Source organism: Apus apus, chromosome 5 (genome assembly GCF_020740795.1).
Source record: "Apus apus isolate bApuApu2 chromosome 5, bApuApu2.pri.cur, whole genome shotgun sequence".
Lineage (NCBI taxonomy): Eukaryota > Metazoa > Chordata > Aves > Apodiformes > Apodidae > Apus > Apus apus.
The window spans coordinates 30,752,166-30,773,493 of record NC_067286.1 but is presented as its reverse complement, the minus strand read 5'-3'; the positions used below and the strand labels follow the sequence as shown (position 1 = coordinate 30,773,493).

At 41.2% G+C, this 21,328-nt stretch overlaps 1 protein-coding gene across 1 annotated transcript; it reads right to left on the bottom strand.

Annotated features, from left to right (window-relative positions):
• Positions 1 to 113: 113 nt before the first annotated feature.
• On the bottom strand, positions 114 to 16,518 carry LOC127385119 (serine/arginine-rich splicing factor 5-like). The gene is made up of 8 exons (XM_051620517.1): positions 16,376 to 16,518; positions 13,951 to 14,089; positions 10,653 to 10,723; positions 9,853 to 9,939; positions 7,516 to 7,588; positions 3,629 to 3,702; positions 2,604 to 2,714; positions 114 to 1,636 (listed from the first exon to the last, which is right to left on the bottom strand). The coding sequence occupies exons 2-8, from the start codon at positions 14,074 to 14,076 to the stop codon at positions 1,345 to 1,347; spliced, it is 834 nt and encodes a 277-aa protein (XP_051476477.1). The 5' UTR covers positions 14,077 to 14,089; positions 16,376 to 16,518; the 3' UTR covers positions 114 to 1,344.
• Positions 16,519 to 21,328: the final 4,810 nt, after the last annotated feature.

Below are 21,328 nucleotides of genomic sequence, written 5' to 3'. Positions count from 1 at the left end.
TTTGCTTGCTTCCATATGGGTACACCTTGAAATAAACCTCCTTTTGATCATATTTGCAATTCTGTACAAAGTGAACAACGAGAGCAGTAACATTACTGAGCAAAACTGCAAGATAAGCCAGAAAAAAGTTTTATTTTATTAGGAATGGTACATTTAAACACACTTAAGACTTTGGGATTAATTTACATATTTTTCCAAAAATGTTTCCCTTCTTTAAAGATACAGAAGTTAAAAAAAAAAATCTAATTCCAAATTGTAAGAACAAACAGTATTTGCAGTGGAAATTTCTATTAATCAAAACAACTGTGCATTCAGGAGACTTAAAAGAAATTATCTTCTTTATGATTTAACATGATTAACTTTTCCTGTCACAACTGACTATACTTTTCCTGTAATGTTTTGCTGCTGCCATTTACTAAGATAACTTTCCTTTCCATCAAGATGATTGCTAGTCATACACACGTTACTGAGTATGGTACTTCTGGGTATGAAAGCTATGGTCACTTTTATAAACATCAAAAACATGGACATGCATATTGACATTTCTGTGCAGTTTTATGGAGTCACCTGTCAAATAAGGCCTCTACATACAATACCACATACTAGTGAATTACTGGAAAATTAGTATAATGGATTCCCAATAATCCTGTCATCAGATGCTAAGTCTCATTTTAAAAGGAAATTCCAGCTTTCATTACTGGCTAACATTGTATTGATTCACTATCCAAATGAGTAATATTCAACTGACCAATGTGTATTCCTGAAAGTCTGTTGCAAACTAAGCATATATCAAGGTAATTTAAAGCTGGAACTTAAACAGCCTGTTAAGCCAAGCAACAGGAAAAAAGTGAACTCTAAACTAAATTCAGCTGGTCCATTCATTCTCACACATAAAAGTAGCCACAGAACCTTAAAGGAATAAAATCTATACTTCCTTTTCTCGGACTTAATACCAAGGACAAAAGCTAACATAGTATTTTGGAAGTCAAAGGCCTTGGAAGTGGAGGGGAAAGTGGGGGGCAAGAGAGGGAGAAAGCAGCGTATTGTCTCATCCCATTACCTCAGCATTATGTGTACATAATATATCTACGATAGAAATGTTTACTAATAGCAGGGGGAAAAAAAATAAAAAGACTTCCCACTCCAGACTTCACTGAAAGGAGAAAGCTGACAGCCCCTCCTCACAGAGATGGCCTATTTGATGACAGGCACTTTGGCAATGTAAGAGGAGGTTATCCTTTCATCATCTTAACTCTTCCCCTCCCAGTTCTCTTGTATAATTTGTCTCAAGTCCTCAAGAAACTTGAATCAAATTAAACAGACTAATACATCTCTAATAGCAGGTTAACTACGGCTATGAGCAGAGCTCGACCTAGAACGAGATTTTCTTTTAGAGGAAGAGGGAGATGGGGAAGAAGCTAGCAAGCTGGAGCGGTGGCTTTTCTGGGAGTAACTCTTTTTAGGGGTACGACTGCGAGAACGAGAGCGGGATCGAGAGCGAGAACGGGATCGAGAGCGAGATCTGGACCTGGACCTTGATCTTGACCTGGACCTGGACCTGCTGTCCGATCTGGAAGATCCTGTGGACCTGGACCTGCTGCGAGATCTTGAGTAACTCCTTGATCGAGATCTGCTTCTAGAGAAATACAATTAAAAGCTGTAGTCTCACCTCCTACTACATTTAAAACACTCTATTTAAATTCTCGACTTCTTTGTATGCACAGCACATCCATCTGAACACACTATGTACAGCTTTCAGATATTTCTGAGTGCTGCCAGATTTCTGTTATGCTCCATCATATGTCTTCTTAGGCCAAGGACAGCAGGAACTGCTAGCCTTGACATTCTCTGCTAGCTTGGCAAAATACAAATTGCCTGATAAAAAAGATGCCTCTGCCCCTGTCCCACCCCTCACCCTGCCCCAGAGCAGGCAAACACTTTTTTAGCCATTTATTGAGAAAATCACAGAAATTAAAAATTAACACCCATGCTGTTTAATCTCTTTAGATATGTCCATGTGACTTAGTTAGGGTTTCTTTCAATATGGTAAGAAATTATCTCAAGGCATGGAACACCAGTACACTTTAAAGCCTTAGAGTTTAACACCTTCTCTAGTTATTTGTCTCTTTTTTAATTAAAAGGAGTTGATTTATTTTTATGAGAGACTATGAAAGAGCTTCAGCTAACATTTTTTTAAATGACTGTAAATGGCAGAACTGCTTTGGGAATAATGCAAGCAAGCTAATTATTTTATTCTCCCAAAAAGGCTGGCTTTCACAACTATTTGAGAGATACTACATGACTGTGAAACAGCTTTTCATTAAATTAAAATTATTTTAAGAACAAAATATATGAAAAAATACTTTCATTTAACTATCAAGTTTTGTCTTAAAAAAAAAAAATCTCCTTTCTGTCATCCAAAAGTGTTCCATTTACCTTATTTTCGGCAAGTTAGTTCTTATCTAAATCTGTTTACACTGCTAGAAAGTGCATCTCTGAAGTGATATTTAGCTTGGGACCAAAGAAGTAGATAACAGAACTTTGGCATCGATACTACCCAAATCCATGCTCTCAGCAGAATTTTACCAGGTCAGGTGACATACCTATGCCTTCTGTGATCTTCAGTCAGTTTAATTCTGCGTCCATTCAGCTCAGTACCATCCAATTTTTCCAGTGCACTCTTCATATCACTATAAGATGCAAATTCCACAACCCTGTATGCCATCAGGAAAGAAAAAAAAAGTTTCAGAGAAACTGAAAGCAAGGAGAACAAGTTTGAGCCTTTTTCAATACGTTGCCTAAAAAGCTTGAAGTTTCATCACCTGGGAGCTGATTTTTAACATGTTTAACAGAAAAATACGACACTAACAGTCCTAGCCATCCGTACCTTAAGCCTTCCCAAAGCTCTTATGCGAGACGAGAGTAACTCCAGGAAGCTACTCAAATCTGCACCAGCTGACAAAGTATCTTTTAGTCCTTCACCAAATTGCATTCTAAAGCTGTCCAAGAAACAAAACAAAACTTCCAGACTCCCCTGCCCTATTTATTTTTTAACCATGAACAGAAAGATTTCCCTCCCCCTTTTTTCACTCTGTCAAAAAAAGTTTAAGTTGCACTGGCTTGCAGTAGTCCTAGAGCAGGCCAGCACAGAAACTCTATTCATACTTCCTTCTCTCCTGCTTTGTCATGCAGCACCTTTGTAGTCTGCAGAACTAACAAGGAGAGCAGGCAGCTAGGTATTTCCTGTGGAAATTGCTTATGTTGATTTCTCATTATTCTGTTGAACCAGTGCAAAGCAGCCACGGACAGCAGATTTTAGCCTCAGAAGTCAGAATTAGATCATAAATTATTATATAAAAATAACTTCAACTTAAAGACAGTGGAACCCAACTACTGAAAGGTTTTCTCCCTTCCCCTAAATAGTTTTCAAGGTGTAGAAGAGACTGAGGTTCAATACCACTTCTGAACTCCTGTTTACTGACCAAACCTTTTTTTTCCTCCTAATTGGAATTTTTTCTGCATTTAATCCACTCCATAGTTTTATGTTTTATTTATTTTATATTACAAGGATAATCTTGCCTTTAACAGTTTCAGTTATCATACAGATTTAGACACAAAATTCACTTACCCTTCATTCCTGTTGTTTCTGTGTGCATCCACATAGGTGACCTCCCCTGCCTTTCTCATGACATCTTTCAAGTCCTGCAGCAAAAGTTAATGCTTTAGCTTTAAACAGGACACAAGTGAACCAGCTGGCAGTAATACCCACTTAACACTTTCTCTGCTACAACAGCTTCATGGCTTTTTTGTGTTTTTCTATAAATACATGTAATTTACAAAACAGTTTCTGAAAGTCAGTCTATGTCCTCGTCAGCCTAAAGTACATACATATTCTATATGCAGGTGCAGATAGAATCACTCCCTTTTACTACACTGAAGTAAAATAATCCCGCATCCCCAAACCAGCTGTTAGAAAAACACAATGCAATACTTAAAATACCAACCTATGCACAAAAATCAGAACTACACCAGATGAAAAGCAACGTAATACTAAATGCAAATTTTCATGACTGACTATAGGCACTAACACCCCAGTTAAGTGATAATCCAATATATGTAGGCAAATTCATTCCATATGCTCACCTCCCCCAACTTCAGAGCAAAATTAAAAGCAAGTAAGTGTATTGACTATATAACTAATAATTTTACAAAGGGAAAAACACTTCACTTAAGTATCTGTCACACTACAGTGCCATGTCAATAGATACCCTTGTATTTAACTTAATACAGGCTAAACACGCAGACACTAAAAATACTTGCTCAGCAACAGGATAAAGTACAAACAAATAATGTAAAAGGTCACTAAAATGCTAAACATTTGTGTAAGTTAAAACAGTACTTTTACCAAACAGTATCTGGTATTTTATAATCCCAGACTACTCACCGCAACACACCACAAGTGGCAGATGATATAAGAAGGTACCTTAAGCAAAGAGTTGCTTGTCCAATACCTAGCTGGCCAAGAGGAACTCTCTTACATGAGAAAGGCAGAGTGATGGCTCACAACAATATGCTTCACGGAGGTACCAGAGGCCCTGAAAGCACTGGACATAGTCTCCAGAAGTGGCTAAAGAACCCGAGGATGATCTGTGCTAGCCAATCGAGATCAAACCCAGGCAAACCAAGATCTAGATCGCCAAAAAACAGGAGTGTCATAGGAACCAAAAAGAAAATTCAGAACAGGCCAAACCCTAGAATTTCAGCCACTAGAAAACCCCCAAATCTTTGGTTCTTTTTTTCTTCACACAAGAAAAATGAGGGTTAACCAAATCAAGGTGGTTAGAAGAGGTTCTAAATGCACTTGGTTAGAAATATGCTTAAGGAAGACTACAAAACAAAAAGCCATGAAAAACTTTAGAACATTGCCACAGAATATAGGAAGTCTTAGTATTATCTAATATTTTAATCAAACTTCAATACTTTCTTTAAAAAAATGACATAGAAAAATTAGTAGGTATTTTCCTTGTTTCACATTTGCTTAACACAAAGAAACTTAAACACCAAATGAATAATGGGCTCTACAGTACCATTAAAAGTAGTATTTCAACCTTAGTATGCTTATCTCAATTCAGACGTTAAGAACAAAATTTTGGCTCTGCTCAAGTCAACGACAGCTTAGCCAACACCAGGACTGGTAAGTCAAAAGGAAGTTAGAAAATGTGAATCTACATAATTATTTTCTATTTGCAGTAGGTTTAGGCTTTAAAGTTGAGGCCCTCAGACTTGCCACACACTATACACTGAATCCTAGGGATCATCATAATGAAACATCGTTTGTAATGTCAACAGGATTTTGATGCCAAAATTATTGCTCAAAAGAGAGTAAGTGTGCATGTGTTACAAAAGCTCAATAGAATATTTGTTTACTAGAGGAATGTTTTAAAGTTATCTGGTTTTATTTAGAAGAAACCAGTGGAACAGTCAATTTTTATCCTAAGTTTACTGTTGTAGTTCACCTTAAACAGCTAAAGAATACACTGATGTCCTTAGCAGCAAAAGAAATAAGGTGTAGGACAACCATAAATAGGAAAAACATATTCAAAATTACATCTTGATGTAACACAGATCTAGCTTTCCCAACTGCTTGAAAATTCAGATACTGATTAAATTATTAGAGTGGTTGGAAAGCTCTGAACATGCAGAAAGACACGTTCGCTAAAATAAGGAGAATTCTGACACTCTGTCTACTACTTAAAATATGAGATTGTCTGTTAACAATATAGTCCACAAGTTGAGAAAAACTCATCTGAATACAAATTTTATTTGTGGGTAGTTTTATTTTTTGAATACCCCAACATAAAAACTTTTAAAGGAGACATAAGTTCTTAAAGCATGGGGACCTGCACACACCAGATGAAATTATGCACCTAAGCTTTAAAGCAAGGTTCTATTATCAATTGTGTTTGCTAGGAGCTCAGGGATTAGAAAGGAAGAATAATGCCACCACTGTTAATGCATTAGCTATTTTAATCTGTTGTGTAAGTAGCATAGTTAAAAGAAGTTTAAACACTACAGTCAGTATCAAAGTAGTACAGCTTCAAAACAAAATGAGGCTTGCATATGGATTTTACCTTCAAATTATTTCTATTTAAGCAGGTATCAAGAAGTAATGCTAATTTATCACTTGTTTAAGAGAGTCATTAAAACATTTAATTAGAATCCTAAAGATTCATCAGTATGAAATCCTAATTTGCTGGGCTTCAGTCTAAAATGGTAAGTACACATAAAGCCATTATAAATATTCAGAAGTAAAAGAAAGTTACAGAAACCTTAAATTTTTTTCAAGTTATGAATTTAACACTAAACAGCATTATGGGATTTACTCTCCTTAACACTCCATTCTAGCTTATTTCTCTGGTCCCTTCTGTCATTTCCAAGCACTGTGTTTTATAAAAGCATCTTTATATATGCAATTGCATAGCATACCCAGAAGATACTTAGATGAAATCCACTTGGCTCATCACATCAACTCAGAAGTTGATTTAGTTATTCAATAATTAACACAACTGTACAATTATGAACCTTTTGAACCTGTCATGCAGAAGATAAACAAACCTAGCTCAGCTGTTTATCTGCATGGACTGTACTCAAGCTCTTATGAAACACATCAGTGGAGCTCCAGGCAAGCCAAACAGCCTCCTCATGCGGATTTGGCTGCAAGATCAAGGCTTTGCACATTCAACATGTTCAACTGCACCTTTCAGTATACTAAATAAAATTTCTTTATTCAAAGAATATAAAGGTAAATGAACAAGACTAAACTCCACTATTCACTCACCTTTTGTAAATAGCATCTGTTGCTATACCCTTGAAAAGTAAGCTTTCTACAGATAATTTGTTATGCAGAACACAACTAAAGGAATTGATTATATGGTTATTTTGTTAAAAGCCAGTTAAAAGTTAGCAAAACATCAGCAAGAGGTGGAAAAAAAAGAAAGCTTCAAAAGACAATTACTTAAAATCTGGATTTAAAAAAAAAACCAACTACAGCAAGTGTACTTGACACAGTATCGTTTTTAAGGTTCCCTTTTTTAATGTTGTATTACCAGACTTCTCACTCATGCATCATGTCACAAAAATACTTCACAAAAATTTAACTCAATCAAAGGCAAGCAGTTCCAGGAGTAACAATGAAAGGATGACGTTGTTGGAATGGGTGCTATACTTCAAGAATTTAGAAGCAATCTAGAGTATTTGAAGGTTTTATCACCTAGTAAACACAAGTCAGCAAAAATCAGTTCCTCACTACAAAATATAGAACAATATGCACAGCTGTGAAACCAAAGACATCTTTTAAGTATTTGAATGCTAGTTTTTAGCAATTGCTTAAACCTATTTTGCCTATTTTTTATTCAGGTTAAATATTTATGATGGCTTTATTAAGAAATTAGGCTGAGAGCAGTCTACTTACAGGGTAGGGAAATAAAGTGTAAAAAAAAGCTGATGTTAACTCACCTGCCAGCTGATACGGGAGGAAAGGTTTTCAACTATGATCCTGTGTTCTGTACGAACTGGAGGTCCGTATCGGCTAGAAGAGTTCAGAGGGGAAAAAAAAAAAAAAAAGGAGAAAGTCTCCAGTGTTAGAAATTTAGAACGTAAGAAATCTGATGTTTTCCATAGTTTGCCGAGAGATTTCAGTATTTTCCTCGTTGCTGGGCTGCAGCTTTGAGTTTCTCTAGTCATGAATGTATTTAGGAGTCCGCTACAAGAAGAAAGCTGCTACAAGGGGATTTAAGAGGATTTTGAAGAAGAAGTTGATACCACAGAAGTCAATGAAGCTGCCATTTTTTCTAGATACACTGAAATAAGTGCCTAGTAAAATGAAAATTATGTAGAGAATTAGTTTAATGTTGGTATTTCACAGGCTTGGCTGACACATACAGTTCTGGATTATATTCAGGTAAAGGGCAATTTTAAACATTTTTTTTAGTAGGTAGAATAAATTCTGCTTCACATCAGGGAGACAGAAGGCACAAGTTAAAGGCATCTTCCACATTTCTTATCCCAAATCACTTGTTAATATTTATAAACGTCACCATGACCTATACGAATTTTTTTGTGGGTAGAAATACTATTATTTTAGTTCAGTGACAACTAGATGATTTGTTGCCCTGAAATAACTGTGGCAGTTTATAGTTCCTGAATGAAAAGCAACATTTTTCACTTAACCAAAAATTAAAGACCCTCTCAAAAATGAAAATGTGGATTGAAAATGTTCACACAGAAGAGCAGACATATGGAAAGAACAGTGCCCTTGCAGGTCCCTTCTGTTCTCAATCCCAGTCATTTTTTAATCCAATGGGACCTGAAAACTATGGAAAAAGGCATGCCAGCCTTTTCCTAAGTAATGAAGGATTTCTAACAATGGCACTACTTTGTATTACTACAAAAAGATTCAAGAATCGAGAACACTAACCTTAAAAAAAATATTTCTCATCTTCTCCTCCCATGGAAACGCAATCCTAAATTGTGTGTATTGATTTGTACACTGAAGCATTGGCAATTTCATTTCAGTGCATACCTCAAAGTGTCCCAGTTTTTTTCAGAACATCCAGATCTTCGAGGCATTTAAAGAGGTCCCAGAGTCCCAAAACAGGCAGGCTGAGTCTCACTTTTCAATTATTGCAAACCGCAGTCTCTTCCTGTCTGGCATCGGCAGCCTGACGTCATGAACCTGACTACAACGTCAGATGCCCACGACCTTCAATCGTATTTCCTACTTTAAAAGTCCACTTTTAGCCTGGACCTCAGACCAATTATACCGCATCAAGGTTACTGCCACTGAAGAAAAAATAATCTAATTAGCATACATGCATATGCAAATTAGATATCCCAGACACTGGTTTGTAACTGGCAGCAATTCTGATTGAAAAAAACCCAGAGGTTAATGTCAGTTAAGTCTTCATCTTTCTTCCATATCTCTGCTGCACAGGCCACAGCTATAAATGCTTCTGTGGAGTAAATGAACCCATACCTACTTACTTCACACAGGTAAAGTACAAAGATGTAAAGTTAGTTGTTTGGTGGAATATATGTAAATCTGCAGAACAAACTGCTGCAAGCTGGCAGGTTCACCACTGGCTCAAATAATTGAATATTAACAGCTCCACAAATACTGTATGTCCATCACAGGTACTGTAGATACAAGCTACATTCTGTTTTCCAGATCCCATTGTTGGACAGAGGCTCTCCTTCAGCAGGCATCAGCTCAGTCAGCAAACTTAGTCAGTTGGTATTTAAACACTCCTGCATGTGCTAGTGTCCCATGCCCTAGCACTGTTTCTCAACAGTTTCTTTGGTATGCTGTGCTGAAGCACCCATTTTGATAACCATACAACTGGAAATGTGAAATCTTGGTGAGACAGTAAATAACTTAACTACTGCCCTAGAATAATTCTACTCAGTTTAATGACAGAAACCTCAATAGAGAAGCTCTGGCATTTTTCTTGATTTAGTGTTAAGAACAGCTAATCCAACTGCAGCATTATTCTTTCAAATCATTTACACAACAGTAGAAGCAAGACCAATGTAGTGCCTACAACACAGAGATGGAGCTTTTCTTAACAGGTTTGTGAACCTCTGCAAGCCAGTTAAACTGCTTTAAAAATTCATATTCTCCACAGTCAGAGGAAGTAAATAACAGGAATGGGCCTCCAAGGTTTGAGAACATAAAGCTTCTTTCGTGAAGCTATACAAGGAAACAGAGCCGAGGATCCCTAACTCTAGCCACAAGAAGAAAACATGATTTCAGCAGTTGTTGTGTTGGTAGGAAACAGAGTCCAGACCACCTACCTAGATCCACTCGTCGACTGGTAGTAACTGAATCGTTGTGCGAACCTCCCCCTTCCTCTTCGGGCTCGAGCATGCTCAATTGTAACCCTTAGGATAGGAACAAAACAACCACACAAAAAATAAAACACAATCTTTAAGTATTTGACACTGACTTAAACCTTTCACAACTGGAAGCACATGTGCATGAACAAGAATTATCTTGCCCTTGCAAGCAATAACACAGTCACTGGCACATCTTAAAGAGCCAGAACAGTGGCATTCTCTTGTCTCATTAATCTTCCTCAGAATTTCATGAAAATTGTCATGGCTCTGCAATTCAGACTGAAACAATTACATTTGCTCGACCAGAGCCCAAGAGCAATTACAGAGGGAAAAAGAGTATAAAAATAATAACAACCTAATGACCTAAACACAACTTCCACAATCAAAATAAAAATTACTGTAACATAGAATGGCTATAGTCTACATTGTCACAAACTGAAGGGCAACACTCCAAATGAGAGGCTATCATCAAGGTATCTTCCCAAGTCAACAAGACAGAGAAATAACAATCAACTTTTACTAATATTTCTATCGACAAGATCGAGAGCTAGCTTTGAAGAATACATACAGCAAGTGGAGAAAACAGCCAGCCCTGCTCGAAACTCTTCCTCCAAGCCCAAACTATCTCTGCCTTATTATATGTAGTGAGACTGTAGCCAGGATCCAAATGAATCTCTTTAGATATGAAGCGATGAAAGGTGTATCCCACCAGAGAGTCACGAGAAATGGATGCCAGAGCACAATGGTATGAAGCTTACCTTTCATCACACAACTCTTTACCATTTAGTTCATAAATGGCATCATCAGCATCCCTGTGGTCTTCAAATTCCTATAAAATAAATAGGAATATATATTTTTTCCCTCACAGTATATTCACATGCTAGAAAACATTTTTTTACTTCTGTAGCAAGTACCAGCCAGAACTTTAACCGAGGAAGTACATTTATGACTGAAAAGCCAAGATGTTCCTATTCATAACTGTTTCTTCTCCTTCCACTCTGCCAACTCCCTTTGCCACCCTCAGTTGTTTCACTATTTTCAGGACCTAGATAAAGTAAATGAATTAAATTACCTGGTTTATTACAGAAATATCTAAAATACTTTTTGGGAGAGAGGTGGGTGGATTACTTCAAGATATGCAGTACACAGCCCTGCAGGGAAATCCTATGTAACAGCACAAGCTGATGAACTGCAGCCAAATGAGGGAGAACTGTGCACTCCTAGAACCGTGTTACGAGTTCTGGGGCTGACAAAATTCTTACTGAATTGGCAAAGAAAGAGCGAACCAGAAAAAAAAGCCCTTCTGATTTTTTCCTGTGTGAATCCAGCTCGCTAGTCTGGCAAAAAGGTGCCTGTGTAAGAAGGGTAAGAAACAAAAGCCCCTCTTCTGCACTGGCCACCTGTGGGTCTGGATCAGCCATAATACACAATTCCGTATACTGTTGCAACAGGATCTGTCGCTTTGGTTTTGGCAGCAAGGCTGCTTTAGTCAGCCTGAGTAGCCTATGCCCACTATCCAGCCCACTGGCCCTTGGCAAAGCTTTGTGTACAGCTCTGCAGGAAACTAGGTCAAGAAACCTATCCAGATGAAAAACAGCACACTTTGTGCAGGAGGTGGAGTGAAAAAGATAGTGTTATTTTTCAACTAGATCAGCTTCCTGGGTAGGTTCATTATGTGGCTGAACAACTGTGGTAACACCATGTGAAGCAAGGGGAGAAAGGAAAGAAAGCAAGCAATGAGAACAAGCAGCTGGGTAGGGGACGTTTGAACCAACAGTGTGGACAGAGAAAAAAATAAGTAGAACCGCAGCTAGAGAGCAACAAACAGCAGAAAAGCAGTTTCTCAAGTTGAAGAAAGCATTTTTGTAACTATAAGCAGCATTTCAGAATCAATCTTAAGTTTAAGGAATCTTCCCCCTTCTGCACTGAAATCTGTTTGCCACTAAGTGAAACATCACATATCCTTCCATGATGATGCAACGATTATCTTGAGAAAATTCATTTTGGCCCAGCATTTAAGAGTATCAGTAGTTAGCACCTACACCCATGATTTCAGCTAGTTACTAACAAAGTAACTAGTTACTAACAAGTCTATCTAGCTTTACATATTAGCTTTAAGGTGTGAAGTTTGAAAATATTCTGCACTGAAATCTACAGAATTTAAGTAAATTTAATCAGTTTCAAAGACCAAGCAATGATTTCCATCAAGCACAATGACACATGCTTTTAACACTACAATAATATTCAATAGGAATAAGTTGGTTTTTAAGAGGTTTTAGAAATATATATTTTAAATAACCAAAACCAAAGATGAACTGTCGGCCCATCACAAGTGAGGTGCCACAATATAAATGATTGGTGCAATAGGGCTGAATGGACCCTCACCAATTTTGTGGTTGACACCCAAGTGGAAGAATAGTCAGCTAGGTGTGAGTCAGCAGTGTGGCCTTGCAATGAAAGCAATCTGCATCTTGGGCTGCATTAGTAAGAGCACAGCCAGCAGACCAAGGGATGTAATTATTCCACCCTACTTGGCATTTGTTAGGCCACACCTGGAACACCGTGTCCAGTTTTGGTCCGTCCAGCTCAAGACGGACTTTGAAAAATTAGAGCAAGACCAGCAGAGGGCCACCAAAACTGATCAGAAGGTTGGAAAACAAAGAAAAGTTGAGAGAGCCATGTTTGTTCAGCCTGAAGAAAAGGCAGCTCAAAGGGGATCTAGTCAGAGTCTATCAATAGCTAAAACACAGTTACAGAGATGATGGAAGTGCTTTCTTTGTATGTGTGCACAGAGGTGGGATGACAAGCAAAACGGGGGAAAGTCTTGTTCAGATATAAGGAAAAAATTCTTCATCATGAGAACAATTAAATTCTTCAGACAGTTACAGGACAATTATTCAAGCTAATTAGTGAGCTTCGAAAAGAAAATGCTTCTGCCTAGGAACTGGAAAAGAGAGGAAGCATGGTTGGCTGACTCATGTGCAAGAGTTGAGCAGAAGTTGTTCCTGAATGAGTCAAAAGCCCAGCCCAAGAAGACAGAGGAATGCTCAGGGAAAGGCGATTGAGAAACAGCAGCAATTGGAAAGGATGCACTAAATAAGCTCAGGCTCACATCTAGATCAGCCATTTACCTACAGACTTTAAGAGGCAAGTTATTTACCTACTGGCAGTCAACCAGAAGTAGCTCATACTGCAGGGCAATCAGGAACAGGCATATGTAGGAGTCAAGAAGTAATACCCACATGAAACTAAAGTAGGCAAAGCCTGGTTTATTTGTTCTTTTCTCATAGCTTCACCCAAGGTATTGATCTTGGCAAAAGGAATGGCATGTAGGCCTGCCATAGTGTGAGGGCAGTACCACCCTTTCTAGTTTCAACTCAGTGCTGCAGAAAAGCTAATTCTCAGTTCTCAGGACATAATAATTAAGAAACAGGCTGACTGTGAACCAACCTGGGAAATTATAAAGCTGTAAAAAATTCTGACAACAGTTCAGGAGCATTGAGCTCCTGCATTTCATTTAATAGTCTGACAGACACATAACACCTTTTCAACATATTGATAGTGAATATGCTTAACTTTAGCTGCACAAGAGTCAAAAGCTGTGCTGCTTAAATCTGACAGCAAGCACCTGTTGTCTTAGCCAACTACTTTGCTTTTATGTCAGGCCTTTTTTGAGAGATACAACCAAGCACACTAGAAGGAGTGAAAGAGGAACAAGCATGACTCTGCAACAACTTTTCTCCAGGTCAAGGCTTTTGTCAAGTTTTGTAATGTAAACAGGATATTTATACTGTCTTCAGAAATAAGGGATAAAATGTAGATCCATGGAAGACTACAACCAGACAACGCATTTAAGGTAGTTATAATATTAAAGAGATTTTGGCCGAAGTCTGGCCAAACCTAGGTAAAACTGTAATCCCAACATCTGAAAAGCAGTCTGAAATGTCTATTAGTATTTTCCATTGTGACTATTACTCTGTTGAGTATCTTCACTTCCTTGACATAAGTCTAGCAAGGCTAGTACCTGCAAGAAAGGGAAAGTAAGGTATTACTTACCACAAATCCAAATCCATTTTTAAGATGGATTTCCCGTATGCGTCCATATCCTTTGAAGAATTTCTCCACATCCCGCTCCCGAGCACGTGAGCTTAAGTGTCCAACAAAGACTCGGCAGCCACTCATCTTAACCTTGATGCTAAGAAAGAAAACAGCACTTTTAATCAGATTATCAAACTTGAAACAGAGTGATTAAAATCACTTACATCTCAGAAGTCTTGGTGAAATGGGATTTGATTTTCTCATTCTTCAGGTTTGTGTGTTAAAAATCCAGTTCCTCTCTATATCCAGACAAGTGAGAAAATCCTGTCTAACTAATTTCTAGTAGAATCTACACAGAACTCCCAGCTTTGTATTTTTTAGTCATATACCTTAAAGACTTCTTGTATCTGAAATAATGTTTTCTGTTTTTGCTGGATTAATAAGGCTTTTGTACAACAGAGCATGAAAAAACCCACTGTATAAGCTCAAAGATTAATCTGCTGGGCAAATGAAAAAAAGGCAAAAAGGAACAAAACTGTTACGGTAATCATTGGAACAACAACATAAAACACTCTCAAACTTTTGCTTTCACCTGAAAGGAGTGCTGTACTAAAAGTTATATTAGCATCCAAAAGAGAAAAAGGTAGTAATAACATTATTGCAATTTGCACAAACTATAAAATACCTTAACAGTCTTACAAGTTACGAAGAAGAAACATTTTGTTGTTATGGGATTTCACCAATGGTAAAAACAAAGGCTATTTCACATATGGAGATTTTCAAAACTATCTACTGATCCAGGATATAAAATTTGAGATTTTTTAATGGAAGCTCCGTTTTTTACCATGAGTATGTCACTTTTTCAGTTTGTCATTTAGAAATTTTTAAGTTCTTGTGACTCAAAAATATGTAATTATTTGGCTCAGCTCGCTGCTATAACAGAAAAACAAAAATCCAAGCCTTAAGGAGTGGAAATACCATGTGATCTTACATTACAATACTGGGCTGTAAAGCAGACAAAGTATGTATCACGTTTAGCTGTGAAGATGGCTCAAGATAATTTGGACGCAGTATTTTGTTACAGTGATTTATCTGCTGTGCTAACAACCATTAGTTTTCTACTGACTAGCTTCTGTAACTCGGGCTCACAGTGGCATCAGAAGAACATTGGAAGACAGGGTACAGAGCTTCGTATCGGGCGAGGTGTAAAAATGAGACAGCACTTACTGCTCCCGGACCACCTCAACATAGCTATATGGTGATAGCTGTGTAATCGCTTTCATGTGAAAAGTTTCGTGCTTCTCCTACAAGGGCCTAATACTGCCCTCTGTAACCATTCCTTCCTTTGTGCCCACACTTGCATTTTTATGGCCACTTGGAAATCCAGCTGAGAGGTCTGATTCAGCTCCCTCGCAGAGTGGCTTGCCTTCCAGACAGATTGTTTTCCCGATGCACTCTTACCACACAAACAATAGCAAGGCTAGCAGTGGGGATTAAGCGAACGACAGGCCTTTGCAGAGGAAGGACAGGCTTACATAACTATGTGCTTTAAACACGGCAAGAACAGTCACTCTGGCAACTGCACTCATTCTGGGAACAACAGATTTGACAGATTAAAACGATTGTGTTAATCGCTGCTCCATACTTCTGGAAAAACAAGGTGGGAAGAACCACAGGAGGAAATTAACACGGGGTGGATGGAATCGACTGCTTGAGAGAGTACCACAGCTACAGCCTAAGATGTGCAAACTATCTGTCCGTGCATTGTTTACTCAAACATCAGGGTGCACAATGGATTTGAGATCTGTATCGACACCTGCAAGTCGCACAGCTTCACGCGTTGTTCCTCGCACAATGCAACCGCGTTTGCTCACTAATGGTTCACAAGATCAAACATGTTGGCCTAAAAGCGCTCGGGAAGCACGGGGCCACAGGAAAAGGCCATCCGCCTGTTCGCCTTTTTGTGAAGTCGAGACGGGACGGGGCTGCGTTAGACTCGCCGCCTCGCCAGGGCAGCAGGACCGTTCACAGTGACCGAGGCGTCGGCCCACCCCGTGACGATCGCGCCGCCGGCTCCTCGCGGCCGATGGAGGATCAGCCCTCCCTTCCGCAAAGCCGCGGGGCAGCGACGAAGCGCAACGTCCCCGTGGCCTGCTGCCGTCGCGCCTCGGTTACCCCCGCCAGCTGCCCCCGCCGAGCGCCCGGGCCAGGGGCGCTGCGCGGCCCCCGCGGGGCCTCCGGGAGCAGCTTCCTTCCCCTCCACCCGGCGCCGCCACAAGAAAGGCCGGGCCAGGCCAGACTAGGCTAGGCTAGGCCAGGCCAGGCCAGGCCCGTCCCCGCCCCGCAGCAGGGCCCGGCTGCAAGAAGCGTCCTCGCAGCTCGACGGCCGACCCTCCCCCGGCCCTCCCGCCACCGAGCGAGCCAAGGAAGAGCGGCCGCTCACCGTCGCCGAGCGCGGAGTCCTGCAGGCCGTGAGGAAGGCGCTCTTCCCGGCGGCGGCAATGGCTGCCTGGCTCCTGCGAGGAACGGCACGGCCGCGCGCCCCAACGGATGCTGCGCAACCGCCAACGCCCGACTCCAACTCCCGCCGTGCCGCGCGGCCGCGGGGCGCGCCGGGAGCTGTAGGCGCTGTAGGCGCTGTAGGCGCTGGAGCCGCCGGGCCCCGCCGGGCCCCGCCGGGCCGCCCCGGGCCCTGCGGCCTCTCGGCTCCGCTGAGCGGGCGTGGCGGGGCTTGTGGGGAGGAGGGCTCCCGAGGAGGGCGGCTTTTGGCCGGGACGAGAGGGGTGCCGGAGGGTGCCGCGGGCGGGAGCAGGCTGCGGCCCTGACAGGCCGAGCTGCGAGTCCTGGGTGGTGCAGGAGAGGCCGAGGGGCCTCCTGCCAGGAGCAGGCCCAGGCTGGGAACGCGCTGGGAGCCGGGGCTTAGCGCGAAATAAATAGCACTCCTTTCCCGATGGAGCGATGCTGTGCCTAGTTCACTGCAGCCAGCCCCTAACTACCACGTTTGCTTCTTCAGTAGAAGAGTCGTGCTGCTTTGGACAAAACCAAAATACCGGTAGTCTTGCTGACACCAGGGGGAAGCCTTGGGTGGGGAAAAGTGGCTAGTGAGGACAGGCTTGTATGGAGAGGACAAGAGGAAATGGGGTCAGGTTGCACCAGGAGAGGTTCAGACTGGATATTAGGAAAAGTTTCTTCACGGGAAGCGCGGTGAGGCAGGGGAAGAGGCTGCCCAGGGAGGTGGCGCAGGCCCCATCTCTGGTGGTGTTCAAAAAATGGGCAGACGTGCTTCAGGAGATGGTTGAGTGATCACGGGAATGTAAGGCTGACAGTTGGACTTGATCTTGAAGGTCTATTCAAACCTTAATAATTCTGTGATTCAATATAAATGTTTTTGTTTCCTGAATATAGCATGGCTCGCTAAATCTTCACCGTTCAGCTGCTTAAAACATAGCTACATTCCCCCCACACCATTTTCTCACACTGTTTCATAGCATCATGTCTGGATTTCCTGACACAGCTTGGAGTAAATATCTAAGTTACATTTATGACATTGTATGTTAGATTCAGGCATCATTCAAATTTCTTGCCTTCTAATTAGCTTTAAAGTGCAGATACCTGTACATTCAACATTCATAATAAAGAGAATAATTTGAGTTGGAGGGAACCCCTTGAGATCATCTGGTCCAACCCCCCAGGGTTGCCCAGGACCATGTCCAGTCAGGTTTTTAATATATCCACAGAAGGAGGCACTGTGGCCTTTTTGGACAACTTGATCCAGTGTGTTAGCACCCTTAAAGTAAAAGTGTTTTCTTGTATTTAGGTGAAATGTCATGGTTTTTAATCGTCAGTAGATGCTACTGAGAAGAGTCTGGGTCTCTCCCCTTCATTCCCTCCCATCAGGTGTTTATAGACACTCAGCCTTCTCCAGGCTGAGCAGTCTCAGCTCTCTCAGGTTCTCCTTGTATGAGAGATGCTCTGTTTCCTCAGTTGTCTTTGTGGCCCTGTGCTGGACTCACTCCAGTAAATCCATCTCTTTTGTACCAGGGAGCTCAGCAGAGGACACAGTGCTGCAGGTGTGGCCTTGCCAGTGCTCAGGAGAGGGGGAAGGATCAACTCCCTTGAGCTTGATGCTCTGCCTAATGCAGCCCAGTGTGTCGCTGGCTTTTGCTGCAAGGCAACTAAGGTGAACTCTTTGTGGTAAGAAAATGGAGTGACAGGTTAATAAACTAACTAACTGTAGTTAGAAAAAGTGAGTGGCTGGAGCAAGTACGTTTTTCTTACAACTTTGAATACAATGTTCAGTTGTAAGGTTGTTTTACTTCTTTATTTGATAAGTCTGTCCAGAACACTCAAAAGGGCAGCCCTGTGACTCTTTCTATACAAATTCTGCATAAGGAGCAGAGCTGGACTATGAGTAGTATAGTCTGGAAGCAGCACCAAAGTCTCGTGGTGCCTGTGTGCTTGAAGTGGAAAAAAAGCTCCTTAGGTGGCAGTCTTGGAATGGTATGGGAGTAATAGGGGTTTGAGTTACTGGCAATAATGAAGGTAGGTCATGCTGGAAGCCAAATAAAAGCTTTTTCAACTATATCCTGCATCTCCGCAGCCTCTGGGATTGTGTCAGTGGGGAAAAATGCTGCTGTGTATCTGGAACATGGCTCCAGCTGCTCTGGCAGTGCCTGAGCTGGGCTGGAGACCTGCTTTCCCTTTCTTGGTTGTGGATGCTTTGCATTGGTGTAATAAGCATGAAATACATCATCCGAAGACTCTGCAGCATTGCCTCCAGTATGTGGGTAGTGTTTCTGGAAGCTATCATGAGCAAAATCAACTTTGATAAATAAAGCTGTGTGTAAGTTTCCTCATTATTCTGGTTGCACAGAAAGCTGGGTCTCTGAAGACCATCTGAAGGCCCACTGGGAACTATTAACATCCTGAATGCACATCTACAAATGTAAACAAATATTCAGCTGGAATCAGGATACTTAAAAACCACAATCTGTTTATTGCTGGAGTGAATGAACTGGTTTCTTTCTTCCCTGAAGAAAACATTTTATTTTCTCTGTGTCAAAAAGCAGGATGCTGTGGTTCAGTATCACAGGTTAGAGATTACACCCTCTTCAAGTAAGAAATAGCAGGGGATAAATTGTCCATTAAAGTGATGGTGGTGGTGTTTGAGTGTGCCAATAATAAAGAAGGTGTAATAAACTTTCTTAATCTCTGCCATGTAAAGTAAGTCCTGGGTTTTAGGCAAATCTGTACAGTGAAAATCACAGGGTTCATGTGAAAAAGAAATGACAGCGATTAAGAAGCTGGGAGGAATGGTCGGGGAAAAGGTTTGAAATAGTTGTAGGATGACTGCAGCACTTAGAATGGAATGTGACAGAGCTGCGCTCAGTTCTCTGCTCCCCCACGGGCCTGACCCTGCCCGAGGACCACAAATTGCTTCTGTTTGGAGACAACAGCCACTCATTTGCCTTTACTGCAGCACCTAACTTGGAGGTGCCAGCCACCAAGAAGGAAGCCGAGACCTAGAGCTGGATCCCCACTGTCCCTGCACAGTACACAGGGGAAGGTGGACATCTGGTGGACCAAAACTATCCACGTGCTAGTGGGTGAGTGAGGAGCTATGAAGAAGCAGTAGTGACAGATGTGGGTCTTATGTCTTAATGTCTTGCCCCTGCTCAGGACGTATGCACCTGCCTGCACCTGGAAAACCAGAGCCTTTTTTCACTTGGAATCCACAGCTCAGAGCTGTCTCAAGGAAACGTGCCAACATCTGTTTCTAGCAAGGACTAACTAGGACTTGTTCTTCTTGGTAGCTGCCAAAAGACATGTTGAGACGAGCGCTGTGTTTTGTAAAATGGCCTATTGTTTAAAATACCCATCACTCCGGAGGCTTGGGTCTGGTGTCTTCTTAAGACTGAAGATTCAGGCTCCCACCCAGCCACAGAATGTCCTGACCACAGTGCAAGCCTACAGTGGCACAGGAGGGAGGCTTCTGTCATTGAAGCTGTGCCACGATGGATCAGACAACTGAGGGAGCGCAAGTGTATGGGCAGACCTAATGGTTGGCCTGCTAGGAGGGGCATCCTGGGGCCTGTGTTCTACCCTGAGGCTTTGTTCTCTATTTTATTCTTTGACTATTTAATAGAAAATACCTTAAAATGCCTTCATCTGGGATGGAAATGCAGCATTCCTTCTGCACACTGCCTAAACTACGAGGATCTGGTTCATGCTTTGTCTCCTATTGCTTGGGTGATTATTCTTTATTTCACAGAGACAGATAGAGTGAGGCTGGGAAGATGCTCCCTGGCCCAGCCCATTCGATTTCACACTGGTTAGTTTCAATGGCCCCTTCCAGGTCTGCCCTGAAGGAGAAATGTAGGTGTCTAGAGAAGGCTGGTGCAACAGGGAAAAGCCTAGTGAGCAATACCTCCAGATTTGGGAAGCAGTTGAGCAGAGTGTTTGGGTTGCAAGTGTGAATATAGACTTCACATTTCTACCTTCTAGATCTGCCCTTTTTCCCCCATGTGCCTTCTTCATCTGCATAGTGGGAGTAAGACTAGATGTTTCCCACAGCAGCAGAGTTTATGTTATTCTGGGTAGTATGAGAACTGGGATCACTGAGCTACTGTGATAGCTAGAGGGCTCTCAATATTTTGCTCAAAAGCTTGCTAGGTCACTAGGATGGGAGCTGCTGACAAATAGCAAAAAGTTGTAAACAACCTTGCTGAGAAGAGATAAGACAGGGATGGGATGTAGTGCAGTTTCTACCAACATATTTTCATGCATTTATGTCCCAGAAATCAAGCGGAGAACAAATCTGAGCAACTATTTCCTGACTGTTGTGTCCAAACAAAGGGCAGGAATCCATTTACATATTTTATTGGCAAGATGTATAGTCTATAGTGGCTGTAAATTCTCAGAATCTAGAAAAGATTAATTTTCTTATTGAATTTTCAGTGAGTTTAAATTGCTGAGACTTACTACAAGAGCTAATCATCCAACTTCGTCCTGTGCAATGGCTGACTTTTCTACTGACTGCAGCACTGAACGTATCTCTCAGTGCACACTGGAGAATGTTCTGATTACCTGATTGTCTCAGGCTAGACCCTATGCTTTGTTAATCTAGGTTTATTGTGCTAAGACTTTCCCAGCAGCTTAGGAGCTAATGCAGTGGATCTTAAGGGTTTACACAGTAGCAACTCTTTCAGTAGCCAGAGTTACCTCAACAGTTTAACAGGATTAAGCTTTCGTAGTGCTTGGCTACTACAAGGGTGGGGGGAATCTGTCCTACCCCAGCTTCTGCAGTGCAAGTAATACAAATAATTTTCTTGTTATGGTCTGAAAATCTTACCTCCACTCTGGTTCCTTAACAGTCATTTTAGTTTGAGCTATTCCT

Coding starts and splice junctions, on each gene's coding strand:
- LOC127385119 (XM_051620517.1), bottom strand. CDS start 14,076: ATGAGTGGCTGCCGAGTCTTTGTTGGACACTTAAGCTCACGTGCTCGG. Junction 10,724..13,950: donor AAAATGGATTTGGATTTGTG/GTAAGTAATACC, acceptor TTTATTTTATAG/GAATTTGAAGACCACAGGGA. Junction 3,703..7,515: donor CCTCCCGTATCAGCTGGCAG/GTGAGTTAACAT, acceptor CTTTTGCTGCAG/GACTTGAAAGATGTCATGAG.